The following is a 22088-nucleotide window of genomic DNA, read 5'->3' as shown; positions in this document are numbered from 1 at the left end:
TTCATGACATTGCTTTGAAACTGACAAGACGAGATAGACGGACAGAATGGTCAGAGCCGGGAGGAAGGGAGAGGAAACAACCAAGGACTTCCGCCACAGACAGCCAGCAGCCATGACCTGGGACCTGGCCCGGGGCGGGGCCCTCCTGCCACATGGAACACGGGGTCAGAGGTCAGAGTGGCCTGTGTGTAGAGTGTGCATCGGGCTTGGGAACTAGGGGGAGCAGGGGAGGGACACGAATATATCAATCTGTTTATATCTGGTGTCTACAGGAATACAAAACCATTGCAAAGGCTCCTAAGGCCTGGCAGCTGCCCCTAAAGCTGGACCTGGAAGGAAACAGATAAGATGAAGCAAGAGTGACACTGATACAGAAGTGACGGCAGGAGAAAAAACATCCGGCGCGTTGGTAGTCTGGAGGCGGTTTCTCAGGCCTTGGCTTGGCCGCCCTGTCCTGGCTGCTCCAACCAGCCCTGCTTCCCGCCCTGAGCCCAGGTCCTGCCTGGGGCTGGGCTCGGCCACGTGTCTGGGAAAAGACCTCTGTGGTTCATTCACTCACTTCGGAGGAGGCCACAGGGCAAGATGCTTGTGACGGGTCCCTTGTGTGCACCTGCGGCTGGCGGTGGGGCTGTCAAGGTGTCCAGCAAGCGAGCAGACTGGCCGCAGAAAGGCCGGCTGCCAGATGGGTGGGTGGGAGGGCGGGCGGAAAGAGCACGGGGCAGGAGGCTGAGGGGGGCTGGGTGCTGGGGCTCTGCCACCCACAGGTGGGCAGCCTTGGCCTCCCGGGCCCTCAGCCTCCTCTTCTGCAAAACAAGAGGGTGGAACTAGATGAGGTCTGAACTCCCATGGAGATTTTATGTGACAGAGGCTGCAAAATGCCCTTCCCATGAGACTCTTCCTCTCTATGTGGCAGTACCTGAAATTCCACCATTACAGTGACATTCTCTCAGGTTAGGCACTGGCCTCCCAGGGCCTCTAAAGCACTGTCATGGCTGGGAGGAGGGTGGGTGGCACTGTGATCCGGCTGCCAAGCTGGCGTCCAGACTCCCTCCCAGGGCGGCCATGCTGGGCCCTCCCCATACAACAGCTTATCTGACCAGGACCCCAAGGGGCCTCTGCCTCCAAGCCCTGGGCCAGCCCAGAAGGCAGAGGGGGCAAGCTGCCAACTCCACAGAGTCCCCTCTAAACCCCCACACACAGAGTGACTTCTAAAGTGACTTAACACATCTAGTTTTCTGCTGTCGGGATGGATGTCCATGCCTCGGTGGCTTTGTTAAGCGTAAAAATAATTCACTATGTGATCACTTAAAATCACAGAAATCCTCAACACCCCTGGCCCAAGAGCCATCTGGTCAACCTTGTACTCCTGTCTTCACTGCCTGGGACTTCATGCCTACCAGCCGCTGTCTGGCCTCTCTGCGTGCCCTTCGTGCCCTGCGGAGGTCACACTGGGCCACAGCCTTCTCCTGAGGCCTCTGGTCACGGCTGCCTCCACCTCTGGCCAGCCCACTTGTCTACCCAAGAGTCCTCAGGCACAGGAGCTCAAAGCCAGTGGAGGACTGAGTCCAGGGGGAATTCAGACTTCAGGATGTGTGAGCACACACACAGGCACACACATGTGCACACATGGATATGCACACATGCACACAAGTACACACACATATGCACACATATGCATATACACACACATGCACACATATGCACTGACGCTAGGAACCATGGAGTCACTCAGTGGGGAGGGGTGCTGGGCAGATGGACAGTCCATGGCTGGAGTGACAGGTGCAATGGGACCTGCGTGGCTGCCCTGAGGGGTGCTGCCTGTCTTGCCCGCAGTCTGAGCTAGGGAGTGGGTCCTGGCAACCAGGCACAGGAGGAAGGGTGCAGGTGCCATACAGCATCGCAGGTGCTGTCTAGACTGGGGAGGACCCCTGGCCACAGAAGGCACGGCTGTGGCTCTGTTCCTCCCGGCCCCTTGTGAGGGCCACCTGTGGGGTGGAGGGGACTGCTGGGTAGATCAGGCTTGGGAATGGCTGCAGAAGCACAGGGGAATGTAATGGGGGCTCTGTCAGAATCAGACCTCAAGATCCAGAGGAGGCGAGGCCCCAGAGGGCGAGGCCTGTGCCTCTTACAGACATAAATGGTTCACACAGGCCTGTGTGCGTGGCCTCGAGAGCTGTCAGAGGGTGGGGGTGCCTCGCTATCCCTGGACACCAGACTGTCTTGGGACTGGACTCTAGTGCTCCTTAAGCCTCTTCCATCTGAGCAGGGAACCCAGAGGTGACACCCCTGTGATGGGTGACTCCAGTCGCTGACAAGGGGCTCTGTCTTCCACAGGTGGCTGCTCTGTCCCTGCCCTGAGCCATAACTTGTCCTGTACTACTGGGCCCCATGGAGTGAGTGGCTTGGGGTGCTGCTGGCCCATCAGGTCATGACATGGCTTTGGAGGGACTGCAGCAGGGCAGATGGGCAGCGCTACCCTTCTCTATGAAGCTGACGCAGGGGCGTGGGGTATGGAGTGAGGGGCATGGTGTTGCCCAGCCACACAGGCCCCATGGGGTCTGCCAGAAGACTAGAGCTTCCCGGAGTCACCTCCTTCTGGGACACGGTGCCCAGGAGAGGCCAGAGTCCGGGACGCAGTCTCTGCTCAGCAGAGGAATGGCTAGGCCCAACTACTGGGATGTTTGCTAATCCCACCATTAGCCACAGGCTCATCCAGGATTAGAAACGCCCTTCCGGACGTAAGGATGGAGGCCCTCATCCTGCACGCACCTCAGAGGTCAGGTGTTTTCATTTTGCAAGTTGGAACTGGGTGCTGTCTGGAGCCCAGACAGGAATCCATGGGCAGTGGTGAGACCACATGCCCCTCACCCCTGTGCTTGGACAGAGAGAGCCCAAGCCCCGGGGGCAGGAGACCCGAGGTGTCCAGCTGCTCAGGGAAGAGAGTGAAGGCTGTGGGGCTCTGGGCAGAACTTTGCTGGGACCCTTCTGCATGGCCACGGGGGGCAGCTGAGCCCAAAGGGACTCAGCCGCTGGCTGGGAGGGGACACTGATACCCAGCTCTCTCGCTCACGGCCTGGCTGTCATTTTTACAAAACACACATCTGGTTGCAACACTCCCAGGTTCCTGTGACCCAGGTCCAGCCTCCCTCCAGCCACGTCCCCTGCAAGCCACCCTCATGCCTTGCCCTGCAGCAATGTGGAGTCACCTGTGGGGCCTGAAACCCCCTCCTGCCTTTGAAACTTGCTCTTCCCTACTTGTCTGCCCAGCCGATGCCCATTCTTCATAACCCACATCAGATGCCATCTCTCCGAGGAGCCTCCCTGAACGCCCCTCCTTCACAGCCCAGCCCTTGGCCCGCCAGTCTCTGAAGTGCCATCTCCACTCGTCTCCTTGCCTGTCTACAGCATGTTCCCACCAGACTGTGGGCTCAGCTGGTGTTGGGTGTGAGCCCCAGCGCCAGGAGGGGCTCCTGTGTGTTTGCTGAGTGAGGAGCGAGTGAATGACTTGAATTCCCATGTGTCCGTCCTGTGGCTCCAAGGGAGGGCATCTGCACTGGGGTTGGGTCTGGCAAGCACTGTCCTTGCTGGGCTCGGGGGCTGGGGCAATGTCCTCCCTGGGGCTACAGTGGTGGACATATCACCTGTCTCAGGCTAGGGGTGGGAGTCTGGCCTGAGCCTCCAAACCTGGGGGTGGGGAGACAGCAGGGAGGAGTCACCTGGCCCTGTCAGGGCTCATCCAGGAAGGGCCAATGTTGACCCCATGGAGGTCTGCACCAGGACAGAGGTCCCAGAGATGGCCCCTACTCCCTCCCCTTACAAGAGTGCAGCTGCCTGAGGGAGAAGCTCCTGCCTGGGGTCAGAGGGCAGGGCCATGCCTCTGCACTGGGCCAGTCCAGCCACTGCATAGTAAATTTCCAGGGACACAGATGCAAAGGGGACTGAAAAGACATGGTGACATCGGCTTCTCTCTGACCGTAAAGAATGTGAAATTCTCTATGATTTTACATGGCGGGAAAGGAAACCATCTTCCTATGAAGACTCAGCTTTCCTCCCGAGAAGGCACTTGTTTGCACCCATCAGCGCCAATGGTCGTGTGTGCTCTATGGCTGCAAACTAACATGGTGACTTTCAGCCACGGGGCACCCCGGGCTTGGCTTCGGCCTCCCATTTTTCCTGTGTGACCCTCCTGTATGCTGAAGGCACCGCAGCCCCGTCTCTACAGACCTCAGACCTTTCTGGGTTCAGATCCATGTACCTGGCTGCCTGCAGGCAGCTGGGTGTCCATCAGGCTGCTCAGCTCAACACGCCAGATGCTCAGCTGCTCAGATCCCTAGCTCTCCCGACACTGGCCTATGGACCTGCTCTCCTCCCTGTGGCCTCTGATGCCCGTGACACCTCACCTTCTTGGGTCCTGGTGCTGGCACTTGGGAAGCTTCTCCATCCTGGCCCTGCCCATCCTCTGCCTATCACCCCCAGGTGTCAGAGCTGGAAGGAGACCAGGGCATCATTTGAACCAATTTCCTGATTTATAGATGAGAAAGCCCAGGGTGCAACAGAGGACGTGACCAGCCTGAGGTCCCAGGACAAGTGGCAGAGTCAGGTGTAGGACCCAGGTCTCCTACCTGCCAAGGGGGGCTGTCCTCCTCCAGCCCGGTCCTTTCTGACCAGGGTGACCGAGACACATCCTACTGTTCTCCCACCTTTGGGTGGGTGCGCCCTTCCCACCGCTCTTGATGTTCCTCACCTCAGACCATGCCCAGGTCCTAGCATGGGGTCTGTGGGAGGGCCATCTGGCCCACCCCGCTCATGCCCCACCCCGCTGCCTGGAACGCTCTTCCTCCCTCTTCTCAGCCTGCCCAAGAAGCCTTCACTACTTCGGTTTCCCACCTGGTGGATGCTCTTCTCTGTTGTGTGCAAGTTTGGCTTTCAATGTGCGGTCTCTGAAAGCCATCCAGGGCCCCATGCTCCTCTCGCCCACCACATTCTAGCTGGGGACTAGGCTGCTGCTTAGCACCGACCTGCCCCGCTCTGTCCTCTCCAGCTGCTTTGGAGCGGTCAGCCCCCTAGGACGCACATCTACGATCTGGCAGCCAGATACGGGCCCCTGCTGTCCAGGATTTGCCAAGAGTGGCAGCACAAACTCTTCCCCGGCCTGGTGAGACCACATGCCCCTCACCCCTGTGCTTGGACAGAGAGAGCCCAAGCCCCGGGGGCAGGAGACCCAAGGTGTCCATGAGACGGGAAGTCCCAAGGAGCCTGCCCCTTCCTGTGAGGCTGAGGACCAGCATGTGGCCAGGTGGGGCCTCCCCACAGGGCAGCTCGGCTCTACGTGAAAGGACGGATCAGAGAGGAGACACCAGCCAGGGAGCCATCCTGAAACAAAACACAGTCACTCCGGGGTTAGTTGGCAAGTCCAAACATGGCACGGGGAAGCAGAGGTCCTGTCCTCCCTCTGAGCACAGTCCCGGCTCAGCGTCTGCCCCGGAGAGGCTGCAAGGCAAGAGGAGCAGCGGCGTTCATCTGCTGAGGGCTGAGAGAAACGTGAGCGTTACCCCGGGCTGGCCCCGGCTGCTCTCCCTCACTACGGAGCTGGAAGGTGGCCCCTGACTTCTTTGCAAAGGTATGAAGCAGACAAATTAAAAAATCAACATAATGAAGAAAAGAAAAAAGATGCTCATGCACCAGTAAGACTCATTCAGGTAGAAATAGCCGGGGCGGAGGGCAGGAGGGAGGGAGCAGAGGCCGAGAGAGAGACCGTGTTTAGGACACAGCTGGTCTGCGCGCCCACAGCGCCGGTTTAGGCTCAGGGTACAAAGATGGGACATGCAGCGTGGCTCAGGCTCTGGCTACAAGTCTCTTCTCCCTGACTTGGGCTGAGGAAAAGCGGCCCCGGGGGCATCGTGTGCGCCTCAGTGGGGACGGCCTGGTCGATGTGCTTTCCTGGCATTATTCACACCGACAGCAGGGATGATGGCACTGGGGACCCTGCTCTGGCACAGTGGGGCAGTGGGCAGTGATCCCTTAAAATAGAGCCTACAGTCCTGCTAATTTCAGGGAGGGCTTGTGAGCCGCTGAGAACCTGGGATCTCAGGGGTGGGGCTGGGGGTTGTCTACTGCTGGCAGAGGCCCCTGGTGACCAGCAAAGCTGTGGGTGGGGGCGGGTGCTGGGGGCAGTGGCTGCTCTGAGGCTGCGTGTGAGAGGGTTCAGGGAGGGGGAGGAGGAGGAGGAGAGATGGCTACTGGCTCTGTGACAGGGAGTCACGCTTCAGGAACCTGCAAGAGAGGGGAAGAGAAAAGCGACACAAAAGCGTCCTACAAAGGAACAGACCCGACCACAGCTGGAAGGAAGGCAAACCTTTGAATCAGGTCCTTGAAATACAAGCTGCAGGAAGCTAGAACATTTTGGTGGACTTCAAACTCTCTGCCTTCAACAACAATTTTCAGGTCTGTAAACGCTTTCGCTCTGCGTTGCTGGTTCAATTCCTTCAACATTTCTGCAGAACAGAGAAGACAGACAGGGCCAGGTTCCCATTAAGAGTTTTTTTAATTAAATTTTTTTTTCAAGAAGTAGAGAAATAGGAAATACTTGATACTGTTTCTTGGCAAGACTGGCTCAACACTGACAGTCAAAAGAAGTCACACACATAATGCATCAACAAGCAGCCACTGGGAGGGGCTAATAGCCAAAGGAACCACAACTTCCGAAAGCAAAAAAACCAAATATGATAAAAAAAATCAAACCCAGAAACTGAAAGGTTGGGGGAGAGATTCCCATACTGACGATTGGAAACATAGAGAATACATTATCACAGACAACTAAAAACTGTTATAGAACCACTGAGCAAGTTCTCCAAATGCCAATGGGTGCCGATGTATTGGAGACCAAGTCAAGCATGGCACTGTGATGTAAGATGGGCTGGATATGGTTCAAAGGAATCACAACCACAAAACCTGCAAAAACAGCGTCCCTCATGTTAGACACTCACAGGCATGGCATGGGAGGAGACCCCCAGAAAGGAGGGGGCCGTGGGAGGCCTGGCAGGCGCCTCCTTCTGTTTCACGCTTGTAGGGACTTTTTGGGAAAGCAAGCAAGCAAGGGACAGGGACCCTCTGCGCCTCCTCCCATGTCCCAGGAGAGTCTCTCTGGATGCCCACCCTTCCTGGGGCTTTGACATGGGGCAGAGTCTGCTTTGCAGCCCAGCAGGTCCCAGGAAGTGGTCTCGGAGCCTCCCACTCTGTGCGCACCTACCTGTGCCCGGTGTCTTGGCCACCTGGGGCTGGCACATCAGTGCCCAGGCCCGTGGGCTCCGGACCTGGGGATGTCAGAAGCTTCTCCCAGACCCACCCCAAAGCTTAGAAAGGAGAAGGAGGGAAGAGCCTGCCAGCCACCCTGTCGGGGTTGCACACTCTCTTTCATTGGCAAAAGTTAGGGCCTTCAGGTGACCACCGCTCCCCACAGCCTTGCCTCATCTGCCTGCCCCGGGGATCCCCTGGGCAACTGCCCTTAATGTTGCTGGTAGCTGTGTGTCAGAGGCCCTGATTCTTGGGCCAGAATGACCTAGACTGCCTTCAGGCCAGGGGATTTCCCTTGGCAGGTGTATGGGAGAGGCTGGCCTGCAGAACTGAGCCCCGCTCTCCAGCCCCACTGCCATCAGCCCTGCTCTGGCCTCATTAGTTTCGCTGTCCACATGGGCCTGGGCCGGCTGCCTGCCAAGACTCCTTCCCGGGCCCAGCCCTGCTTCTGACGTTTGGCCAAGCCCCTCTGCCTCGCTGAGCCTATGCTTCTGCATCTGCAAAATGGGGATTGAGGATCCTGCTTCTGCTCCCTGACTGCCAGGTAGGCCCTTTTTGGCGAGGACACACTGGGGTCTGCTGAAGACCAAGGAAGACGGTGGGAGGGGCTCCTGGAGAATGTGCCACAGGCATGTTCAGGAGCCGGGGTTGTGGGCCCTGCCCTCTGGGAGCCATGGGCAGTGCTGAATCACTGACCCCACCAACCGCAAGTCACACTGAGTCTGGAGTCACAGTAAAGCATCTCCAGGGGTATGGAAGGAGGCTCCATCTGGGACTTCAGGAAGGATCCACATGGGGCGAGCTTAGACCTGGAGCAAGCAGGGCGGGCGCTACAGACAGACCAACAGTCTCAGAGCACCAGTGGGAGGGCGCGGGAGCACGAGAGGGCAGGTGCAGGAGGACAAAAGGGCCGTGGGCAACAGGGAACGCAATGAGGCAGTGGGCGGGGCCAGATCGTGGCAGTCATGCCTGGGAGCTCCAGCTTCATCCCGGGGCACCAGGGAGCCACAGGGGGTTCTGGACAGGGAGTGGCGAGGTTAGACGGGTTTCAGACAAATCCACACAGAGGCTGAACGGGGAGTGGTTTGGGAGGCTGATGGGAGGCAGGAAAGCGCCGTGCGGAGAGTTGTGCCTTCAAGCCAGATCTGAGGGTGAACCTGCACTTGGCCTTCTATCAGCTGTGTGACCTTGGGAAAGGGGACCCACATCCCCAGAGCCTCGGGGTCCGCACTTGTTGAAGGCTCCATGAGACAGCATGTGGCGGGCACACAGGGAGCGCTCAGCAGTGGGGAGAGTGAGGTGCTGCTGATGGTGATGGTCTTTCCAAGGGAGAAGTGAGACAGAGAAACAGGAGTGTGCCGGCCCGTGGGGCTCAGTGCAGGAAGGAAGTGGGGAGGGGGAGGCCCGGAGACCACTGATAGGTTTTTGGAGGGGTTGGCGGCAGGACATCAGGAAGCGAGGGAACAAGATTGATTGGGGGGTGGGGCTGTGGGATGTCCAGGGGACAAGGCCGCTTGGGGAATGGGGTAGGAGGCGGTGGATAGAGGCCTGTGCTGGAGACAAGGCAGAGAGCCCAGTGGCACCAGCAGACAGCCCAGGTGCATGGGAGACAGCGCAGGACCAGCTGCAGGGTCAGGCTGGATAAGCCTCAGCTGCTGCGTGCTCACGCGTCTCCAGAAAGAGTCACCAGCTGAATTAATGCCCAGACCATGAGCCAGGTAGATGACGTCACCTTTTTGAGTGAAACGGTAGGGGAGGGGACAGCATTCCGGGTTGGGATTCTGAAGACCTGGATCCTGGCTCTTCTTCCAGCATTGCCACTAATTGGTGTGTGACCCTGGGCCAGCCACCCCAGCTTTCTGGGCCTCCGTTCCCTCTAGCACAGAAGGGCAGAGACACCTGCTCTATAGCCCCCTGGGTGTCAGGCTGCAGAGAGTGACAGATGTGGCCCCACATGCCTGCTGAGTTAATCAGTGCTTAGGGACCTGGAAGAAACAACAGCACACAAATGCCAACTTCTTCTGGGCCTGCCCTGCTTGCTCCGGGTCTGAGCTCGCCCCGTGTAGATCCTTCCTGAAGTCTCCCGAGGTATCCTGAGGGTTTCTGAAAACGTTCCCTTCAAATTGAGGCCTGGGCAGTGATTCTATCCGCAGCCCCAGCCCCGGCCATGACACCTGCTGCTCCAGAAATTCTGGGGCCAGACCTGGAAGGTGCTCAGAGGCTCAGGTGTCCCCATGCTAATGTCGGTGCTTTCTGTTCCCTCTGACTCTCATTTGGTAGAAATCTGGATTTAATAGTTGGGGAAGATTATTCACTTTCAGAAGAATTTTTCTATTTATGAAAGTGCTCACCAGGGGATTCCTTTTCCCAGCAGACCCCAAGCGCATTCCAAGTATTGATTGGCAGGTGTGTGTGGGCTGCTGCCCACTGCCTGCCCAGCTGGCAGAACAGGCGCTCAGGCTCCCAGGCTCTGCCTGTCGGAGGGCAGCAGACCCAGAATCCACAAGTGGATGCTAGGACCCACTGGGCACAAGCTGCCCTCTTCCCTGCTCCACGTCTTGGCAAAGGACACCCCCTGATCTCTGAGGAGCTTCCGAGTGAGGTGTGTAGGGGTCCTGTGGGGTCTGGGGAGGCTGTTCCCAGGTGTGGGGAGGCCTGCAGGCCTCGGGGCTGGGTCTTGGGAGTGGACTTCCAGAAGGACCTGGCACCCTGCATCTTCTGCTGCTCCAGGTTTCTGTGGGAGAAGATGGCTCAGAGACCCTGTGGCCCTCCCTGGAGGGAAGCTCGGTGGGGTCTGGTGAGTGGCGCCCTGGCAGCGGAGCTCAGCCAGTGGGGTGAAGACTTGGCCTCAGCATCCGTCCCTGTTGGCTACACCAGGGGTTGTTTTTGGGTCTCCTTGGCTTTGAGTGGGAGGATGCCTGCCTGTATCTGTGGGACTGCACGTCTAGGCCTTACTCACGGAAGTGGCTGCCCCATGCTCAGATTTGTGTCCGGCCTCTTTGTCTCTTTCCCCACTTCCTCCCATATGTCCAGGATGCTCGACTCAGCGCCCAGCATGGAGCTTCTCTTCCTGTGGAAGATGGTCCACCACCTGCATTCCACAGGCCTTCTCCCGGGCCCCTTCCCTAACTCATCACACCAAGTCCCATCTTCTTTATCTCCTAGTATTTTCGGGATCAGCCTCTCCAGCCCCAGGCACTCCTGCACCCTGAATGAGCAGCCCTCATCTTTCACCTGAGTCACTGCAGCAGCCTCTGAGGATGTCTCCCTGTTTCTAGCCTGTCCCCTCCAGGCCACCTCCACACTGCAGCTCCCTGCTGCCACAGGCCACACAAATCTTTCAGGGCTGAGCAGGGGCAAGCAAGACTTTCTGGGAGGCCGCCCCATTCCCTCAGCTCCTCCTCCACTCCCAGAGGGCCCTTTGCTCCCCAGCGAAGCCTCCTGCACACCACACACATCCCCACTCCAAGTCTCCGTCCTCTCTGCCTAGATCTTCCTTCCCCTTCCTCCATCTGGCCAAGCAGCATTTATCCTTCACCACCAGGGAGTGTTATTCTGTCCTGGGCCTCTTTGCCTCCTTCCCCTCTTCCTCCCACACCCCCTGTCCTCGGCCCTCCTCCACATGCTGGCGGAGCAACCTGCGCTCACTTCTTTATAGCACACTAGGAGTTGTAATTATTTATTTACATGTCTGCCTCTTGCACTAGACTGTGTTTTATTTATATTTTTATCTTCAACACTCAGCACAGGGCCTGGCATATACATAGCCGGTGTGAAGGATGGCAAAAATTCTTTGTAACTTCCCCCATCAAGAGGAAGAGATGATTTCCCTACCCTTTGAATCTTGGCTGGCTTTGTGATTTGCTTTGAACCACAGAATGTGGTGGAAGTGACCCTCTGTGAATGTGAGCCATGGCCTCAAGAAGCTTTGCTTGCTTTCACTTAGTCTCCAGGGACCCCTGCTGCCACCACCATATGAATGAGCCTGGGCTAGCCTGTTGGAGCATGAGAGACCGTGTGGAGCAGAAATGAGCTGTCCCAGATGAGCCATTTCGACCAGCCAGTCTCTGCCAACATCAGCCAGGCCTGACCTAGATCAGCTAAGTGTAGCCCAAATTGCCAAACCACAATCACAGTCTAAATAAGTGGCTGTAGTTAAAACACTCAATTTTAAGTCACTCAATTTTAGAATTGTTTGTTAAGTAGCAAGAGCTAACTGATACACAAGGCATGAACAGATGATAGACTCAGGTGCTCAGGGAAGTTTCCCTGTGTTGGTTTCACCTTTGCTAGTTCAGTTTGAAGCTAATTCTTTTTTTTTTTTTAAGTTGTGTAAAATGTACTCATTTTAAAATGTCTAGTTCAGTAGTGTTAAGTATATTCACACTGTTGTCCAGTCCTCTGGAATTCTTTTCGTCTTCACGAACGGAAACTCCATACCCATTAAGCAACAACTCCCCGCTTTCCCTCCAGCCAGCCCCAGCAAACACCATTCTACTTTCTGTCTCTATGAGTTTGACTATTTTAGACCCTCTTATAAGTGGAATTATGCAATATTTGTCCTTCTGTGAGTGGCTTTATTTCAACTAGCATAATGTCCTTAAGGTTCACCCACATGGCAGCATGCATCAGGATTTCCTTCCTTTTTAAGGCTGGCTAATATTCCACTGTATGCAGATACCACATATTGTTTAACCATTCATCCTTTGATGGACACTTGGATTGCTGCCACCATTTTGCTATTGTAAACAATGCTGCTATGAGCACTTATTAAACTGTGACTCTGGTTTGGCAGTTTGGGCTATGCTCAGCCGATCTAGGCCAGGCCTGGCTGATGTTGGCAGAGACTGGCTGGTCGAAATGGCTCATCTGGGACAGCTCATTTCTGCTCCACGCGGTCTCTCATGCTCCAATAGGCTAACCCAGGCTCGTTCATATGGTGGTGGTGGCAGCAGGGGTCCCTGGAGAGTGAGTGAAAGCGAGCAAAGCTTCTTGAGGCCATGGCTCACATTCAATTCTCACCCTCGAGTTATGGACCAGATAGCCCCTCTAACAAGCCCTGTCTCAAACCCCATTCATTGTAAGTGGTTGGTGTAAAAATGGCTCTGTGGACGCAGCAGCAAGTGGCATGAAGAAATGGGGACTTGAGGAGGCTGTGCCTGGGGCTGGATGCTTTGCCTAGAGGTGAGTGAGGCCACAAACAGAACCAAGGCTGGAGATGAAGTTGCAGCCAAATTTCTGCTTATTTTTCACCAAACGACACAAGTTATTTGTCAGAGACTGATGGGCTCGTTCTGGCTGGACTATAAGAGCTGTCTGAGAAGGTAATAAAGAGGAAGAGATGTCAAATATTAAAAGGCAAAATTTCAGTGGCTTTGCAGCAGAGAAGTCCATTACCTCAGAGCCTTGAGAAAGGTTGTGTGGCCAAATAATTTTTTTCAGAGCTCAAATAAGAACCCAGCTAGGTGATAAATGCTCCCCATCCCATTGGTATCTATGACACATATTTGATAAATATGACACATATTTAATCTGAAAAAATTATAAACTCAGAGCAGTTGTGAAATACACTGAGAAAGCCCAGCGAAGACAGTGTCATGCAGGCTCAGAGGGTAATTCATCTAGGAGTGGGGAGCCCAATACACGCTGACACTGTGGGGACAAATGGGGGCATTACACAAACAGAGCATGCTGGGGCTGCTCCACGCACCTTCCCAGCAGAACGCTGCCCTCCCTCCGTGGTCTGATCAGATATGCATTTCTTCCCCTACTTCTTTTCCAAAGAAGAGTTGGTCTCAGAAGGAACCCTGAAGGCCAAGAGCAGGCTCCAGCTTCCAGGCAAAACGAAATGAAACCACCTGTGGGTAGCACCTGTGAATCGCTCGTCCAGCCTAAGTGGGAGGTGTGACACCCGAGCCCCCATGCAGGCAAACCCTCCTAGGAACCAGGAAAGACTCTGACTTCTTGCCTGGACTTAGAGTTTTAGTGAGGAGGAGCCCTTCTGGCTTTCCTGTTGTCCAAATGGGAATTTCTGCCATTTATCTAAAAGGGAGTCAAAGTCCTAGGAACAGTTACAACCTTTCTTACCAGCCTGCCGTTTCCAAACTGACTGACACTGGATGACGAGACCAGTTTATTGAGTGGTGATATCTGGCCCCCAAAGGTTCTCTCTGTGCCTGCAGCCCCTGAGCCAGGGCTGCATGCCAGTGGGTGCGGGTGGGAATGAAGACTGCCTTCCAGCTGGAACATTCTCATGCCCTCTAAGATGACAGAAAATTCACTTCCATTTTTCTCCTTAATATTTTTTGAAGTCATCATAAAACTAACAGAAACATTCCCTTCTCTTTCCCAGGGTTTGTGCCCCTGTCCCTTAGGCCCAAGGACTGAACAAAGGTAGCTGCCAGCTTGGGCTGTAGGTAGCGTGACTGGGAGAGCTAGATCTAGTCACAGGCTCACCACACTCTTTCTGTGACCTCCAGTGAGGGCTCTTTCTGCCTTGGGTCCAGCAGACCAAGGACTGACTTGATCCCTTATTTCCAAACTCCTTGCCATGAGCTCCTGCAGGCTTCTATGACCTGACCTGAGCTGTGCTCACAGCTTCGTATGCTATTCACGTTCCACAGATCCCCAGCTCTCTAAGTCACACCCAGTTCATCCTGTTCCTTGGCTTTAATGTTTCTCTTTCTGCCCTCCTTGGCCAAGTCTTCCCCTACGCTTGCTTCCTATGGTCCTATCCATCCCTTAAACCTCACCTTATTATTTTTTTGTAGAGACAGGGTCTCACCATGTTGCTCAGGTTGGTCTCAAACTCCAGACTTCAAGTGACTCTCCCACCTCAGCTTCTCAAAGCATTGGGATTACAGGTGTGAGCCTCCATGCCTGGCTGTAAGCCTCACTTTAAATTCCATTCTCCAAGAATTCTTACAGAGTCCCCCAGTTGGCATTAACTTCACCCCCTCCTGCTGTCCCATGAGACTTGGTGCCTCTATTGCAGTAGAGACCCCTGGCTGCCTTATTGCAGAGGAATGTCTGTCTGTCTCCTTTCTAGTCTGTGATCTTCTGGAGGGCTTGTCTCTCTGGCCCCCTGAGCACATGGCACCATGTTTTGCACAAAAGTTCCTTTCTGATTGGAATTCATTGGACCACATGCAGATGTGTGCTAGGGGGTTAGATCATATTCCCCAAATGTGATCCACTGGAGTTATTTAAAATCCCACAGTTGCGTGGAATCGGATGGACGGAATGTAAAAGTCAAGCCCCTCTAACTTCAGGCAACATCAGTGCTAATAACGGCGATAACCCTGCAATTCGTATGCAATCTACAGTTGCTAAAGCATTGGCACATTAATTATTTAGGCCTCCTTGGGGAGAGATTTAATTATTCTCTTCAGCTCCAATGGCTTTGAAGAGCCTTAAATGGCCTTCCTGGGAAGAACTGACCACCCCAGCAGCCACCGAGCACAGGTGCAGCCTGGAGCCCTTGAGGCCACTCGGCAGAACAGGGTTCTCTCCAGGCTTTGGGTCCTGACTGTCCGGATCATAAGATCTACCAAAACAAAAGCCAGGAATGGATCATCTTCATGGACAGATCTTGCCTGTGGGCTCAGAGCAGGAGTCAAAGGGTACAGTCTCTTGTTTAGGAAGGAACAGAGGAGGGCAGGGGGCAGCTTGTCAGGACCCCATCCCCAGTTCAAGGAACCTGGCCAGAGGGTGGGCACTGCAGAGGTGGGGGTGGGTCCTGGGCTGAGCAGGAAGGCCATGGGCAAACTCTGTGGCTGCAGCTGGAGAAAGTGCCCTGGTTTGGTTGACACTAGCAGCACGCAGTCCTTCCTACCTCCAGGAAAAAGGCTACCACTTGGCTCCTTCCCCTGCTTGGAGGATGGAGGCTGAGGGGTGATGAGAATATTCTGAGCAGGAGAAGAAGAACATGTCATGGTGGCAGTGGGGGCAGGGCTGAGAGACCCTGGGAGAAGGCCAGGGCTTGGGAGACTTGGGTGAGAAATAGGGTGAAGGCCAGTGGTGTGAGGAGCTCTACAGTAGCTGGAGCTGGAGGTGGAGAGGACTTTGTGGGGTAATTAAACATCCAGGGGAGTCCAGGCAGGACCTGGAAGAGCTCTGTGAGGCCTGGAAGCCTAAAGGTGGGCGGTGGGAGGGCCAGGTGAGGGGCCAAGGCAGATGGGAGCAGACAGAGGGCCAGGCATTTAGGAGCAGGGTGGCCCTACCATCCTTTTGTGAGGCGGTTGCCCCCACCAGGGGGTAGAACTTGTTACCAGGGAGGGAGGTTTCCTGAGGTGCCTTGGTCCTCAGGGCCAAAAGAGGAAGAGACTTGAGTCTGAACCCAGAAATTGAGCTGAAGCCAATATCTGGGGTAGGGGTGAGGCTGGGTGGGTCTCACTCCTCTGTGCTCATAGCCCTCCATGTCTTCATGTGGAAGAACTGTGTTCTGTCTACAGTGTTATTTATTTAGAGGTGCTGCTTTTTTTCCACTGGAGGGTGGGCTCTTGGAAGATGAGGTGGTTCTTGGCTGGAGAGACTGAAGAAGCCAGGACAGATAGTTGAGGCCAGACGCGAGAGCGAAGTTCAGCACCTCGGAGAGCTCTGAGTGCCCTGGGGTCAGGGCAGAATGCCAGGGGAGCGCTATAGAAGTGAGGGGTGCCCTGGAGCAGCTGACCATGTCCACCACCAAGTGAGGCTGGGGCACTGATGTCCTCCTTCAGAGGCAGACTCAGACCCCGAGTTCTGGGAGCCTCAGATGGCGTATGTCTGTTTGGCCCCTTTATTCATTAAATTGCTGTTTCCTGTGTGGGCACTGGCGGCCGCATGGTGGTGGTGCTGGGGTCACATGGAAATCGACACGTGTGCAGAGCTGGGGGAACTCACAGTTTAACAGCAGACACACTCACAGAGCGTGTGTGTGCCTGGAGTGCCCTGTGAGAGGAGTCTGACCCAGGCAAGTGCTGGGTGGAGGTGGTGCTGAGGAGGGGATGGCTGGTTCTGCCTAACGGAGCTGAGAAGGCCATCCACAGCGAAGGTGATGGTCAAGGGAAGACTCAAAAGGTGAGCGGGAGCGACCCAGCTGGCTGCAGGGGCAAGATGTGAATGCACAGGCTGAGGTGTGAGAGGGCCTTGTTAGGGACTGAAGGCCACCGGTGTGGCTGGCATGTGCTGTATGCATGCATGGCTGTGAGTGTGTGTGCATGCACGTGTTTCTACATATGTGCTCGAGCATGTGGTGGGTACAAAGGAGTGGGTGTGAACATATGGTGTGTGCAAGCATGTGGGAGGGCGTGTGCATGCACCCCTGTGTATGTACCCATGTATGTGTATGTGTGTGTGAGCAGGTGTGGATGTGTGCATGCACCCGTGTATTTACCTGTGTAGGGGTGTGTGTGTGTGAGCATATGTGTGTGTGAGCATGTGTTATGGGTTTGTATGCACCCGTGTGGTGCCCATGTAGGGGTGTGCATGTGTGTACACACCCCTGTGTATGTGTCCATGTATGTGTGTGAGCATGTGGCATGAGCATATGTGCCCTTATGTGTGCATATATGTATGTGAGCATGTGGTGTGGGGGGTGCATATGCACCCCTGTGAATGTGCCCGTGTGTGTGTGTGTGTGTGTGTCTGAGAGGGAGAGCATTGGTGTGGGGGTGTGTATGCACCCCTGTGAATGTGCACCAGTAGGGATGTGTGTGTGTGAGCATGTGGCATGAGTGTGTGTATGGGCCTTTATGTGTGCATATGTGTATGTGAGCATGTGATGTTCGGGTGTGTATGCATCCCTGTGAAGGTGCCTCTGTGTGTGTGTGTGAAAGAGAGAGAGAGAGAGGGAGAGCATGTGGTGTGGAGGTGTGTATGTGCCTGTGCATGTATGTACATACAAGCATGTGGTGTGGGCATGTGCATGCACCCTTGTGTATGTGCCTCTGTGTGTGTGTGTGTGTGTGTGTGAGCATGGGTGTGTGTGTGTGATCTCGTGTGCACAGTGCATGTGGTGTGTCTGTGCCTGTGTGTGGGAGACAGCATGTGGCATGGGTGTGTGTCTGAGCCCTTGTGTGTGTGTGTGTGAGCACAAGGCCTGTGCATGTGAGAAGCAGAGGGAAAAACTGCTGATCAAGGCAGATCTGTATACGATGGTGAACCAAGCAAACCAACCCCTCATCTTTTTCCGACAGGAGTCTGGGGACCCCTGGTGGATTTCACGAGGGAGGCTGAGAGCATCAGGTTTGTCTCTGACACTGAGAAGATTGCTGGAAAGCAGTTGCTAGTGGCCTGACCCTGCATGCATAGGTCCACCTCCCATGCTCCCCTGGCCTGGGGTTTCTTTCTTACACCATCATGAGCTCCCTTTTTCTGGGCTGCTTCTGCCATTCCAGCCCATTCTGATCCCTCCTCTGAATTTCCCAGGTCACAGGCAAGCACCCAAAGCATATCATCAGGTGCCCACAAGGCACAGGGCTCTGGGCCGATGCCCAGAGCTGGGGTAGGGTGAGAGTTGCAGAGGAGGGGGGCAAGAGGTGAGCAAGACAGCTCCCATCCGGGGCGAGCATGCAGCTCAGTGTGGACACAGGAACCCACAGCGAGGAGCCAGATGAGGGAGCTGCAGGGATGGTCAGCTGTGGTGCAAGAGGCCTTCTGAGAAAGGAGGGGTGGGTGGCCAGGGCCAAGGGCCGCAAGTGGGGCCAGGAAGGGCAGGGCTGTGGGGTGACTGCTGGTTGTCTCTGGTGGAGAACCAGACACATAGGAGGTGGGTGTGTCACTTTGAATTGACTAGCTCAGCACTTCAGTGCACATTTATAGGCCTCCTTCATGCCAGGCCTGGGCCATGAAGAGGAAGCCACTGTCTGTGCCAAGGAGCTCACAGTCTGGTGGGGAAGTAGCCCTGGAGTGGACAGAGGTGAGTTTGACTGCTCAGCATTGGAACCCCTTCCTACTGGGGAGAATCCCAAGATGCGGGGATCTGGGCCCCTGTCACTGCGGGAGCCAGAGGGAGGTAGCTCCCTGGTAGCTGCCATGGGGCCATGAGGCCTGGACTCCGCTGGGCGGGTGCTCTGCACTTTGAAGTTCCCTGCACTTTGAAGTTCCAGGAAGGAGTGCAAAGACAGTGGCGATCATGGTGGCTGTGGTGAATGTGCAAAGCTATGCTCCCCCAGCGCCCGGGCAGGCTCTGCCATAGTGGCATTTATTATAGGCCTGACATATCCATGCGTCTGTTCCAGTTAGGGCCTGGGATGCCAGCCACAGGACCCAGCTCTGACAGCGAAGCAGAAAGGTATTTATTGGAGACTGGGGAACGAGGCTGGGAATTGGGGCAGGAATGGAGGCAGTGTAGCTGGACCCATCACAGAGACAGTTCCCCTGGGGTCCTACACGGGTGCAGTCTCCCCTGGGGGCCTGTTGCCCTCCATTCCAAGCCAGCAGGCCCTGGGTTCCAGGAGTGGCTGGCTCTGCACCTACCATGAGACCATCTCCTACTCTCTTTCCATTCAGAGGCCCTGGCTGACTGGCCTCTACTGGGGGACCTGGGGAATTGAGTGAACAGCTGCTGTTGGGTGTGGGGAGGGGCTGGCTGGAAGTGGCCAAGAGAGCATCCCAGGGCTTCTGCATCCGAAGTTACAGACCCACAAGAGTGGTGTGCTTTGGAAATAGAAGAGCCACAGGGACCTGGACGAGGACACGGTATTCTTCCATACGGATGAGGAGCCCGACAGCCACAGACACAAACCCAGAGCCTAAATTCTCATGTGCTGTGTCCCACGAAACCTCACTTCGTTATGTTCTTCCTGGAGACCTAATCTCGCCAAGATCTGGCCAGCTACAGCTTTGGGAAAGTCAGCGACTGCGCCAGGTGACGGGCTCAGAGAGGGAGTGGAAAGAGATGCGGGGAAACTGGGGATGGGGGCAGGCAGGAGAGAGCCGCAGGGAGAGGGAAAAACACAGGTCTCCCCCTCCTGCTTCAGTAAAAGCCATTACTTCCCAAGAATCCTGAGAGCCACACTCCCAGCAAATAAATCAATAGTTTTAAAGGATTTGCAAGAATTAGTGAACCAGAGCCAGCAGTACAATCAGTTTAGTTATCCAGGTAAAGAGGGAAATGAAATGGAAACCCCAGATGCCAGGAGCTAATGACAGCTCAGAACACAGTGAATCCCATCCAGGGAGGAGTCACAGCTGGGAGGATGTGGGGTTGCTGGTGGAAGGCAGAGGGCAGAGAGAGGGAGAGAGTGTGTGTGTATGTGTGCGTGTGCAGAGACCCTTCTCTGCCCACCCTGTGCCCTTCATGGTCTTCCAGTAGCATCTGCCCCTGGTTCTCTGTCTGTGCCCACCCCTCCTGCCCATCCTGGCCCAGGTCAGTTTAGGGCAACACACCTGCCTCCTGCCATTTCAGGGGAAGTAAAAGCTCAAGGCTCATTTCTAGTTTCTCATATTTCTAATGACCTTTTAAGATTATACAAGTAACCTCCACATCATTATAGTATTAGGAAATCATAATAGGCATGAAAGAAGTAAGTGGGGCTATGCCCTCCAGGTGATGAGCCCCCGCCGCAGGCCCTGGCACAGAGTCAGGGGGTCAGGTCTGCCTTAGAAGGCCCTGGGGGTTGGGGGAGGCCATGCGACAGTGGGGAGCCAGCCCCTCCTCCTGCCAGGGATGCCCCCCTGTAGCAGGCATGGTGCCCAGCACACGCCCCTGCCCATCACACCAGTCGGCCAGTCCACGTCCTCCCTCTGTTCCTCTTTCCAGGCCAGGAGAGGGCCAGGCACTGGGGCTTGCAGGCTTTTCCCTGGTAGGCGCTGCCCAGGGAAGAATGCTGGATTTCTGGAAATGCCTAAAGCACTTCAGTGCAATTGCTGCCAGGGCCTGGTCTCATGAGGTCTCAGAAAGGACCAACAGGTGGGCTATATGAACACCCCTCCTCCTATCCCCCAGGCTGTGCTTGGTCCCCCGAGTCCCAGGCTAATTCCTCCTCCTGGGTGTGTGATTTGCGCCTGCTGAATCCAGTCTTCCAGTTAGCCTGGGAGCTCAGGTAGGTGAAGCCACTGTCTTTCCCTCCCCTGATATTCTCAGAGCCCTGTGCGGCCTCTGGCACACACTGGGCTCCACGTAATGGTGGACGTGACGGAGACCCCAGATGCAGGCAAGAGAGGCCTGACTGGGCACACGGCCTGTGCTCCTGGGCCTTCTGGCTCAATTCTCCCAGCACGGGACCTTTCACGTGTCCCTACCATTTCTGCTGAGCTTCTGGCTTTCCTGACACCCCTCTCTGCCTGGGTTCCCTTCCCACTAGTATTTAACTTGTCAGTCTGTTTTTCTTGGGAGGCAGAACCTACCAGATTCTGTGATAAAACCACAACCCTGTGTTTACAAACATTGGACATTGGACACAGTTACCCAAGAGCTGCTGTCCTGCACGAGCGGGGCCAGGCCTGTGTACTCGGCTATAGCCCTGGGTTCTGGGGGCCTCAGCTCCAAATGAGCCGGGCGTCAGCCACTGTGCTCAGAGGCTGACCGGGGGTGGCAGGGCAGCCACATGGTGGGGGACCATCCCCTACGTGAACACAAATGCCAGGAAAGACCAGTCTCCCCCACAGGCTGTGTCCAGAACGGGCCATGGGCACTGCTCACGGGGCACCCAGCACTCAGGGAGCCCCCACTGTTTGCTGGGCCCTGTGTGGGAGGCAGAAGTGATGTGGCAGACTGGCTTTCTGCTCTTGCGGAGCCTTCTCTGCACGTACAGTTATCTACTCAGCGGGGCGGGCCTGTGTGGAAGGGCAATGGAGGCTGTGTGAGGGCCTGGAAGAGGAGGGTGGTGCTAGGCTACTCCCTCTGCTGGGAAATTCTTCCTCCTCGTTCAGAGAACGTCTACCCATTCGGTAAGATCAGCTGCCACCCTGCGGTCCCACCACACTTGGCTCAGCACTGTGCTGGGTCTGCTGCTTCTCTCTGGACTGGGGGTGGCTCAAGGACAGGGACCTTGAGCACTAAGCATCCAGCAGGGGTAGAGAGGTGTCCAGTGGCCGAGTGAATGACCCTGGCCGAAAGGGAAGAGAGAGGCCTTCCTGGCCTGGGGCACTGAGGTGCTGCGGCCTGGCCTCGTGAGGTCCTCACCAGCTGGGTCTGCTGGGTCTGCACAGGACCAGGTCCTCCTAGACTCCACAGCCCCTGGCCCAGGCCTGGGGATGAGGAAGGTGCTGCTCAGCCTGACATGGGAGCCGTCCCTGCCCACCATGGGCCATGGCCTTCCTGCCCAGCTCAGCCTCGGTGGTGAATAATGATACCCCTGCTGTGCCACTTCTGGGCTCTCTAGGGTCCCACACTCTGCTGCAGAGGCCCAGGCTGGCTCCCTGTTGGGGTGGGCACTACCTCTGGAGGGTGGACGTGAAGGGAAGGGAAGGGAAGGGACCAAGACCGAGGGTGGCCCTGTAGGGCCTTGCTGGAGAGGCGGTGGGGACCACGCACATCTGAGGGTCTGGGTGAGTGGGGGCTGCAGACATGCCTGGGGCAGGCTGGGAGAAGGCTTTCCCCAGCCTGGCTGGCCTGGGGATCGGGAGGGTCTGCAAACCAAGCTCTGGGGCTCCCTGAGGTTCCAGGAAGAACCCTGCCTGTCCCAGTAAAGGTGGATCCAGGATAGGAGTGGGCTTGTCCACCTCAGCTGCCACCAGAAGCTGCCCCCTCAGCTCCTATCCGTTCCCCTCTGCCCCACTGGAGCTTCTGAAACCACTTCCCTCCTTCCGGGACGTCTGCTGGCCAAGGTATGCTGTTCTCTGTCTCCCGTTAGCAAGATCTGCTGTTCTCT

The 22088-nt window shown here is 55.9% G+C and overlaps 1 protein-coding gene across 1 annotated transcript in view; it reads right to left on the bottom strand.

Moving 5' to 3' along the window:
- The window catches only part of KLHL29 (kelch like family member 29), a 234581-nt gene that overhangs the window by 16632 nt on the left and 195861 nt on the right, over positions 1-22088 (bottom strand). Inside the window, exon 5 of the mRNA XM_012453344.3 lies at positions 6356-6494. Coding sequence (XP_012308767.2) covers positions 6356-6494 — 139 coding nt within the window. The remainder of the gene's footprint in view (positions 1-6355; positions 6495-22088) is intronic.

This window comes from Aotus nancymaae, unplaced genomic scaffold (genome assembly GCF_030222135.1).
Source record: "Aotus nancymaae isolate 86718 unplaced genomic scaffold, 86718_ANA_hifiasm-v0.15.2.pri h1tg000057l, whole genome shotgun sequence".
Classification (NCBI taxonomy): Eukaryota; Metazoa; Chordata; class Mammalia; order Primates; family Aotidae; genus Aotus; species Aotus nancymaae.
Note: the sequence above shows the minus strand (reverse complement) of the source record. Positions and strands in the feature narration are given on the sequence as shown.